The following is a 10,566-nucleotide window of genomic DNA, read 5'->3' on the forward strand; positions in this document are numbered from 1 at the left end:
CTGAGAAACCCACATTATTAGAGAAACATTTATACAGCTTAGCAAGATGATACAAATTAAACGTCTTTTTTCTTGACCACAGATTCCAAAATCGTGCCTCTCTGAAGGTTATTTATGCAATGCATTTTTTAATTGGGTAAATATTCTCTTTATGATTATTATTTAGCAGATATACATGCTTTCTTTGGTGGATCAAAGGAAATATGAATGCAGTGGGGACTGTCCAATACGTTTAAAAAGAAAAATGCTGAAGCTTTAATTATAACACTGTGCCGGATAATTATGCCAGTGCCAAGGTGGTTTTTTGGCACCCGATTAAGATGCAGTTTCGGAAAAATCCATACATACCAAATGATACACCATTGTCTAAAGAGTATATAACCACTTTTGTTTTTAGTGTGTTTCACCTGACAGGTGAGATATTAACATTTAAAATTAATATCACATAGGAAAATGATAATTCCCATAGGAGAATTGATTCTCCTACAGGAAATATTGACAATCCTATAGGATTTTTTAAAAGTCATATAGGAATTATATTTCCTATAGGAGAATGGTATTTCTTGTAGGATTTTGATTCAGGCATGTAGTTTTCCTATAGGATATTGAGTTTTCCTATCGGATTTTATAAAATCCTATCGGAATTGATATACCTATAGGAAGTTCTTGTATTCCGATAGGAAATTTCAAATTACCTATAGGAATATTGTTTTTCCTATGGGAAAAAATATTTTCCTGTAGGAATTTATTTTTGAAAGGTAAATATCTCACCTGACAGGTGAGATACAATGATAACAAAGGTGGTTGTTAACTCTTTAAGCAATAGTTTATCATATGGCATATTTGAATTTTCGATATATGCAGCTTAGACGGGTGCAAAAATGTCACCATGGCACTGGCATTATTATCCGGCACAGTGTTCCTTTTCTTATCACATGTATATATGGTATGAATTGCATACTAGAACCATTTTAACAAAAACTTGGACCTTGGGTAGTTGTGACAAACAGCAATGTGACGTAAGCCTGTCTGTTTCAGTGTCGGCCACTCAGCCATGGCTCTCTGAAATCAACAAGATTTGTCTGGCTTTTGAGCTAAGACCACGCAATTGGTGCATATTTCGCTTGAAACCGCGTCATTTTTAACTTGTTTTGATGCAAGAATTAGATAGCTAAGTCCTACTGAAAGTCCAAGGTCTTGTTAAAATGATTCTTAAGAGTAAAAACATACCTTAATCATACAATGTAACCAGGGCCAAGTTTGCCATTATCGAACAATACAAAACAAGATTAGGTATTTGTATGAAAATCATCCGGGTTTAACAATTATGAAACGCAAAAATGTGTACTTATACACTTGTAATATTTATTGAAGGCACTCTTGTGTAATCAAAACTTAAAATGTCGCAGTAAAAATTGATTACAATACCTTTTGTGTTATCATTGTAAGAACTGAGTTTTACTTTGAATACAAATTACAATGTTAATCATTTACAAATACAAAAATACAACACAATATCTAAGTTTAACTAGCAAAGCAAAACTGTAATACAGTTCCCATATCAATACTGCAGGAACGTATCAGCTATGTTAGGATTTTTTGTCAGTCCTAAAGGAATAGCGTCAGCCTTGTAGGATCTGTGTCAACACTGAAGTCAGTAATGTTCAAGGGTTGATTAAAAAGTAATGTCACACTATAGACCGCATTTCACACTGGCGCTGTATTGTATAAATGATACATCAAAATTTTCCTTATAAAAACTCTAATTTGAAGTAAAATTTTGATTAAATTTCATTGAACACTTAACAAGATATTGATGTTTATATAGCATGATATATACGTGACATCACCGCGTCATGAATTTACGCCTTTCTAATGTTTGTTTTTTGGTATAAATAACATAATTTGAAAAAGATCCACTTAACATAATATTTTGAAACAAATTTTTTTCTGTTTTAAAAAAAAATTAAGGATCGTTACCGTTCATTTCGGATATCTACGCAATGCTATTTGTCTCTAGACCAAGGAATAAAAAGACTGGGCATGCCAATTAATGATACGAGGCATTTTTTGCCTCGATGGACAGAAATCACCAAAAAATGTACTGGAATTGATATATCAACTTAAAATTGAGAGCGAGTGAACAATGTAACCTTAACGTGGTTCCAATATCTAATAAAAGCATATGTCATGTTAATAAATAAATAGTAGACAGAAGACATACGCTCTGAAGGAAAGTTAATACTGGGTTCTTACGTCATGAGCTATATCATAAAGCTACGTTCATGACCTCTTGAAGAGACCTTGACAAACTGATCACACTTTAAATAATATCCAATATACTACCCCATCGATTACAAAACGATTAACTAGTTACTTTATGAAAAAAAGTAAAAAATCAAAGAGCATCGTGGCCAATTTTTATAGAGTACTTAATTACAAAATTCTACCAGAACGCCAAAGATCTAGAAATGGCGTCGCTAGCGTGCGGCGACTATCCTTGCTTCACGCTCTACAAAATAGTTGAACTTCAGAAATATTTATTTGTTTATAATGCATCAAACTTTTCAGATCTGAATTGAAATAGATAGATATCTCAAAGCACAAGATTTTGTCTTTTACGCGCATTTTTCAGGATTTTATCGCATCTGTGACATTACTTCTAGAACAACCCTTTTACAATATGAGTCAGCCTTATAGGATCTGCGTCAATACTCTAAGATTTGTACTAGTCCTATATATAGGATCTGTGTATGGTTTGCGCCAGCCCTGTAGAATTTATGTAAGGATCTGTATCATTCCTGTTTGATTTGTTTCAGTGCCTGTATCAGCCTTGAAGGATCCGTTTAACTCTGTAGAATCTGCGTATGCACTGTAGGAATTGTGCTAGTCCTTTAGGATCTTTGTCTGCTCTATATTATTTGCATCAGCCCTGTAGGACACGTCAGTCCTATAAGGCCTTTGTTAGTCTTATAGGACCCGTGTCGGTCTTATAAAACTTGTGTCAGTCCTATAGGACCAGTGTCAGTCCTGTAGGATCTGTGGTAGCCCTGTTGGATCTTTTTCAGCATTAAAGATCTGTTTCAGCTTAAAAGGACCAGAGTCAGCTTGAAAAGCAGATTCAGACGTGTACCTGCAAATCTTGTATTCCTCAAAAAGTACTATGCATTTAAAACACTGATAAAAACTATAATTAAAACATTAATTTAAATCAGTAAAAACTTCAAACCGGCAAAGTATGTAGATCTTAACATTTTGGGTAAAACTGAAGAATAACTGTACATAAATCAATTGGTGATTTCTCTTGTTAAGGAAGGTACCTATAAATATATGAAGAGAAAACTGTCAGAAAAGAAAGCAATATTGTGACATTTGAAAATGTCAACTAAAACTAATAAAGTGATTATAATGACCAAAAAAACCTGAAAGTATTTAATAAATCGGGATTTACGGCGTGTGTCATCTGTTATTTAGTTTTATGATAATTACTTAAAATAACGTCAAGAGCTATATGATAAAGGGACAACATGATCTACAATTAGTGGAAGAAATTGCATCGCACAGGACGTCCCTGGTGAATTTTGCCATCAAGGTAGGTAAAACGAACAACCTAATGTTTCGAAATGGAGCTAAATTTTTATTTACTAACATCTCGAGTGTGTTTACATAAAGTCAAGGAGAGAGTAGAGGAGGTGTGCAAAATTTTAAAATTTTCTCTTAATTAACTGTATTTTTTTTTGGTTAACAATTATCATTCAAAAATATGTCATGGAGCACATACAAATAAGACTGACCACTCGCTTGTCAGGACAAGCGAGTGGTCAGTCTTATTTGTATGTGCTCCATGACATATTTTTGAATGACCTTTGCTGGTAATATTTTCCCAAGTCAGCTTGATGTGTAATACACGCATCTACAAACTTTAATATCCCAGATCATCTTTAAAATGTAATCTTTTTTCAAAAATTTAATTTCACCTAGGTTTTTTTTAGACCATTGAATTGACAATGATGGACAGATATACCTACCCCTACCCCCCCCCCCCCCCAAAAAAAAAACAGGCAAACACAAAACTGCGGTTATGTGCAAATTCAGATAGTTTTTTCACTATCATCCAGTTTTCGTCAGAGGTTAACGTTGCATTGAATTGGAAAAGCAAAACTGAATTTTTAGCTGGCATAAAGGTACGGACAACAATTTTTTGCAACGTCTTTGTTGCAAAGTTGTTTCTGACAAGTATATAGGACGCGTGCTTGAATTTACTTTTGTGGGTGACGTAGGCAAAATAAGACCAGGAAAACATTTACACTTTGTTTTAAATCATTTTGTTTAATTATCATAATTGCTAAGTCCAACATATATTTTCTCCAAAATAACAAAAACAAAACTTACAGGACGATGACTTTAAGGGCAGGAAACAATGGTCACGTGATCTTTTTAGCAGATTTATATATTTATGTGTTTCAAACATAAATTAACGTAGATAAACTTTGAAGTTTCACTTTAAACGTTATTTAAATTTAAACATGCAGTTTTTAATCACTCTTTTTAAAAAAAAAATCTCCCAGTCAATTTAAGAATAGGCTAATGATTGTCGTGTCTTTAGCTTCTCTAATTCCCGAGCGCTGAAAAACAGGACATGTAAAGTAATGAAAGAATGATGTTCATTGCAGTGAATGGGGAGTGCCCCCTACCCCCTAGTGACCTTTCTTTTGTTTTATTGTTCAGCCTTTTGGTTCAACGCCCCTTTGTATTTCGCTTTGCGTTGTGAATGAACTAAAATCTGAGAAAGACTGAAGTTATGTATCAAGTTAAATCAGGCATAAGGATAATAGAATCATGAATCCGTGCTGAAAGGCACTGGTTTAATAAAGGTGCCATTGACTTTGTAATCTGGTATATGTGTATGTTTTTGTCCAATAGAAATCTAAAAAGATCCCGAAATTCCAAATTTTGTTACTGTGTTAGAGTTAAATTCAGTAATCCAACTTATATAGTTGTGTAACTTTCGTTTAATATACGCTTTTAACATATTTGTGTAAATTATTTTTGATTTATAAAAATATACAGATAAAAATGTTAAACAACAGAATTAAAGAAAGCTAGACAGATAGACAGAGAGATTAATGGATGGATGGATGGATGGATGGATAGATAGATAGATAGATAGATAGATAGATAGATAGATAGATAGATAGATAGATAGATAGATAGATAGATAGATAGATAGATAGATAGATAGATAGATAGATAGATAGATAGATACTGGTGCCAACATAAAGATAATAATGCAGTGCACGTTATATTCTTTCTGTAAAATAGATTATCTAAAATAACAATATCATAGACAAATAGAATTGACTGATTCTTGAAAAGGTCAGGAAAGTGTAAATGATTGTTTAATTTAGTTATGGAGATTTGCCTATCAGACATTATTTAATTAAGGGGGAAGTCCTTAAATTCATCGTGCCAGATTGCTCGTATAAAATCTGACAAACCACTGAGTACTCAAGCCTAGGTTGTGCATTTCACAGATTGTCAGGTAACCTTGTCTGTTATTTAACATTCTTAATAGATTCATTTTTTATAACTAGTTCTCTTTGTCATAAATTTCCGAAAACAAGCAAATTTGCTAAATAGACACGGATTGGATTTGCACAGATGCGCTTTATATTTTATCGGTAGATTTCTGAAGTTTTTTTAATTCGATACTAGTACTCAAAATTTATATACATTCTTGGCAAAAGGGAATACAATTAACACTTAAAAACTTGTAAGGTAAGATTAATAATTAGTATCTTTTTTTCAGTACAAACTGTGAAGCATACATCTGACTTTTCTTATTTATCTTCGATAATTCAATTTTAACAGTAAACTAAACGGAATTTTGTAAATTGACAATAAACAACTGAATATACAAGATATTTGATCAGCATTTTTTTCAGATATAATTATAATTTTATCTAATTCTTTTAACATTTTAACGATATTAAAGACAATCAAATTGTAATTTTTATCAATTGTACGTAGGGATCGATAGAGTTTTAAACTTTAAATTTTCTGCTTATGTTTCAATAATTTTTATTTTGTCAAATCTTTAAAAATGAAGTAAAATCAAAGTACACTGTATATTGCACTTATTTGTAAAACACCTGATTCATTTGGTCTTATTTCCCTATTTATTTGCCAAAATCTTAAATTTTTTATCTTTGTTATTTTCCGTTTTATTTACAAGAAATGTGTGGTGAATAATGACGTTACGTGATGTTAGATTCAAAGGTTCAACTGACAAGTTTTTGTTATATTACCATTTCTGTAATTTTTTTATATAAAAGGGGAAAAACCCTGCAAAATACGAAACGTGTCTAAAACTTCACGCTTGTTACACTAACTAAATTTGACAGAATAGACGAAGTTCAAGGAAACTGTAGGAAACTAAAGTTTCAAATAAAGCTCCTATCACTTTAATGAGCATGTCCTCTTGTTTAATGCTTATTTAACTACCGAGGTCATCGGGGTTGATTATCGGACCCAAAGGGACATATTTTACGTTCAGTTGACATGGTTTTGACGTTAACCGCAATCAAGTATAGCATTTTAATTACCGGGACTGGAAATGAACTTTTTGATTTCCCTTTACAATTTTCTTTTGCACATTGGCAACTAAGCAGTACCCATTTTACATGCTTGTATTGATGGATATATCTCTATGTTTTCAGCACAAGATGCGGTGGGCTTCATATTACGCCATATTTCTCGTCGTCTTGGAAACCCACGCTGCAGTCTGGGAATGTAAACTTCCGGGATTGTTTAAGGAGTGTTATGACTTCTACTCACGAATGGCCAGGGTACAAGACACGCCAGCTTACTCCATTCAGAGCCGATGTATCAACTCCTACTTATGGAAAACGTCATTTGCACGTTACCACGTCAGTCTGAGCACGTCAGATATTAACTACATCCGGTCCCTCCAGCGGGAAATGGAATCCAAGCGGCGCTACAAACGGTACAAGAGGCAGGCTGCGACACCCGTGGCTGTACGAAGGGAGTTCAGAACCCTAAGCGACGCAGAGAGGGAAGCTTTCTTTAATGCCGTCAACGCTATGAAGAACGATGGGGTAATTGATTAATTTATTGATTAATTTTGATGGTCGTGTGGACCATCATCTTTAAGATTCAGTCACTTTAGTGTACTGTGCAGCCAGAAAACTTTATTTTTTAGATTAATGAAATTGATGAAAACCATTATTAGGCAATTTATTGTTATTGTAAGTAATGGTATGCTGATATACTAGTAAGTCGTGTTTGTATTTTCGTGTACTGTATGTAAAAGAATGTTTCATTTGTTCATAATCATTATCCTTTGTTGCACAGAGTTATGATGCCCTGGCAAATATGCACACAGGAATCGCCCTACAGTCAGGTCATGAGGGGCCGGGATTTTTGGCATGGCACAGAGAATATTTAACAGCGTAAGTTTATATTATACTGTACAATCATGGACTATACCTATGAAACACTTATAATAAACACTTATAATGCTAGCTTCCAGTTCTTTAACACGTTTAACGATGTACTTTAACACGTTTAACGATGTACAAATATCATGTACATGTGTATCTCTTCCCAATTTCATTGGTTTTGCCAACGTGGTCGATTGCTTTGTGAATCTACTAAATACGGGACGATTGCAGAATTAGTAAAACAGTATATTTATTAATAACACCCTTGTTTTGCTACCTTTTTAGATTTGAGACAGCTTTGAGGCGCGTGGATCCGTCAGTCAGTCTCCCATACTGGGACTCATCCAAAGACTTCGTTATGGACGACCCCGCATTAACTTCTTTCTTCTCCTCGGCACTGGTCGGAAACGGTGACGGAATAGTCGTCAACGGGCCATTTGCAGGCTGGCCAGCCCGACCGGACGGACAGAGACTGTCACGTGATATCGGCGTCATTGGGTCCCTATTCACACCCGAAGGTCTGGATTTGTTCCTGAACGACCCTACAGTGAATTTGACGAGACAGATTGTTTTGGGCACCAACGAAATGCTAGCCAACACTCTGGAGGGACAGCACAACAACGTACATAACTGGGTAGGAGGAGATATGTCCAGACTGAATACAGCGGCTCACGACCCCGTCTTCTTCATGTACCACGCCCATGTCGATTATGTGTGGGAGAGGTTCAGAGAGAAGCAAATCGCCTTAGGCTCTGCAAATCCGGAAGCTGATTATCCGATCATAAACTCACCACTACATCAGCCCGATCGAGCCATGGATGGCTTCCCCAATGTAACAAATCTCGATGGTTTCAGCAATAGATATACCAGCGAATTGTACACGTATGCGAATTCTCCGGAGTGCGCCGATGGGTGTGGCGGATCTCGGTTTCTGCGATGCAGTACAACTATAAATAGATGTGTTGCTCTTACGGCTGCAGAAGTCGGTGGCACCGCAGACACAAACCAAAATCCAGTAGTGGACATGGGCGACTTCCAGTTCTTTAACACGTTTAACGACCCCAGAACACGATTTGCACGTTCAACAGAACACGTCAGACACAAGAGAGATAATGCTTACATTCAAACTCTGCTTCCAAAGTACACATCGAACCTTTCCCACAAACCAACTTCACTAGCCAATCCGTTCACAATATACGGTTTTAATAATCATAAAGCAACCATGCCACATAAACCAAGGTACGCATCTAAAACAGCTGTAATCCATGGCACGACCCCTGTGCTGGAGAGGGGTCGGCAGAATTTATTTTCATTAGATGGCGTTTGTGATGTCTCAAGATGGGCATACATCCCGGTGAAAATTATCAACGAAAGAGATGTTTCTGGACCAGGTTTCAACAGTCCAATTATCGTTCGGGACCAGTTCATACCTGGCGTAGACATTTATAACCCCCTCGTGTACACGGCGCTCAGGCCTCTTTTTTATCAGACCAGAGGCCAAGTTGTGGCTAAGTTCCCGACATGCAAGAACGTTAACTCTGGAGTGAAGAAAGTGTACATCCGCTCTGACGGTCTGACCTACGACGGACATTTCAAAGAACACGCTGTGATGGACGAGAGACAACCGATCTCAGAGACAACTGCCTATGTGGCGGTGAAACATCCTAAACTAGGCCCAGGTAAGGCCATTCTCACTGCTTACGATTCCTCAGGACGAGTCTGTGAGCCTAAATGCCTCATCCCAGGATCCTACCCGCCATCCTACCGAACTTGTTCCGGGGTCATCAATATTTCAAATTTGCCGCCAAAAATGTATGGCGATGACTATGGACAAGCGGTTAGGAGTCAGTGGAACTTTGTCCCCGGTGGGTGTCCCTCTCAACAGAGGAGCCCTATCTACTTAGTCTTCTATTGTTCACCGTCAGTACAGTGGCCGTGGAAGAAATGTCTGACATAAAAAAAAGTAGTCATTTAATGCTTAATTGACAACTCATTATTGGTCCTGGTGTTACAAGTTTGCAAATAATTTTCTTTTTCAAATAAAATGATAAAGACATAAATACTTAAAGTCTTGTTTTTCCATACACTTTTTGTTTTGTTTGCAGCATAATTAACGTTCTAAGTCGTTCTTAGACAAATAAAAATAATTAATACGTGAGTTTTGATGGATTTTGGTAAATGTCCGCAAAATACAAGTAAAGGCAGAATACATCATGAGACTTCTATCACTCATTTGGGGCAATTTAATACAGGGTATATCTTTCTTTTTCGACCAGCCATCGGTACTTTTGTGTCTACTGAGCATTTAACGATAACGCAAAAATCTATACATAGAAGAGAAAAATGCATAATTTATAATTCCGTTTAGAGTTTTGTGGTTTAAAACAATTCTTGAACTTTTTTAAATCTTGTGAATTAATGTAACTATAGACAAATTGTAACTACGAATATCCAACTATTTAACAAAAAGGGATGGAAACCGGATTCTGGGAAAGAGTATTAAACTGCAAGACATCATTGTAAAGCCATGGGTTATTTAAAATGGGTTTGAATGGCCGTCGCCATTTTTAAATTAATATATATCGATCTCCTTAAGATGAAGAGCTCCGAATGGAAATTTTAAACCTAAAATATGCTGATTTTTCTTTACTAAATTATAAAGATTGTGACAAAAATCTTTTAAAACTTTAAGCTAGATCCGATTGGTAATTTGTTGAGCATCCTAGTTTTTATCGATTTGCTTTTCTGGAATAATCCATTCGTCTTTAATAAGTCATCAGTCTGATTCCAATTGATATTATAATAATTAAAATCAAAGTACTGAAGTACTGAAAGCCGGGCTCTTTTGGTGTGTCGTTGTGCATATTGTGTAGTAAAGACTGAAAAAAAAATATCTCTCTCTCTCTCTCTCTCTCTCTCTCTCTCTCTCTCTCTCTCTCTCTCTCTCTCTCTCTCTCTCTCTCTCTCTCTCATGCTTTTAATGTCGGCAAAGCGTCAGAGAGCGACTAAATTTTGTAAGCGACTATAAACAAAAATATGTCTGTCTAGTAGAAAAAAGTTCAACAGTTGCTGCCTTGAATTTTGCAACAAGCGTTATATATTC

General features: G+C 35.6%; 1 protein-coding gene across 3 annotated transcripts; it reads left to right on the plus strand.

The window, feature by feature from the left end:
• The first annotated feature begins 3,550 nt into the window (after window positions 1–3,550).
• Window positions 3,551–9,502, plus strand: LOC128190021 (uncharacterized). 3 transcript variants are annotated; one of them, XM_052861887.1, is made up of 4 exons: window positions 3,551–3,592; window positions 6,720–7,118; window positions 7,375–7,472; window positions 7,749–9,502. In XM_052861887.1, the coding sequence occupies exons 2-4, from the start codon at window positions 6,726–6,728 to the stop codon at window positions 9,418–9,420; spliced, it is 2,163 nt and encodes a 720-aa protein (XP_052717847.1). In that variant the 5' UTR covers window positions 3,551–3,592; window positions 6,720–6,725; the 3' UTR covers window positions 9,421–9,502. The 3 variants fall into 3 exon arrangements, with proteins under 3 accessions (XP_052717847.1, XP_052717848.1, XP_052717849.1); XM_052861888.1 differs by lacking the exon at window positions 3,551–3,592 and adding an exon at window positions 5,454–5,542; XM_052861889.1 differs by lacking the exon at window positions 3,551–3,592 and adding an exon at window positions 5,642–5,778.
• The last annotated feature ends 1,064 nt before the right edge of the window (window positions 9,503–10,566 follow it).

The sequence above is a fragment of the Crassostrea angulata genome, chromosome 6, assembly GCF_025612915.1.
Source record: "Crassostrea angulata isolate pt1a10 chromosome 6, ASM2561291v2, whole genome shotgun sequence".
Classification (NCBI taxonomy): Eukaryota; Metazoa; Mollusca; class Bivalvia; order Ostreida; family Ostreidae; genus Magallana; species Magallana angulata.

Excerpts from the sequence above, each read along its gene's own strand:
- LOC128190021 (XM_052861887.1), top strand. The coding sequence starts at position 6,726 with ATGCGGTGGGCTTCATATTACGCCATATTTCTCGTCGTCTTGGAAACC. Across the intron at positions 7,119-7,374 it reads ACGCTATGAAGAACGATGGG|AGTTATGATGCCCTGGCAAA; the intron begins GTAATTGATTAA and ends TTTGTTGCACAG. Across the intron at positions 7,473-7,748 it reads CACAGAGAATATTTAACAGC|ATTTGAGACAGCTTTGAGGC; the intron begins GTAAGTTTATAT and ends CTACCTTTTTAG.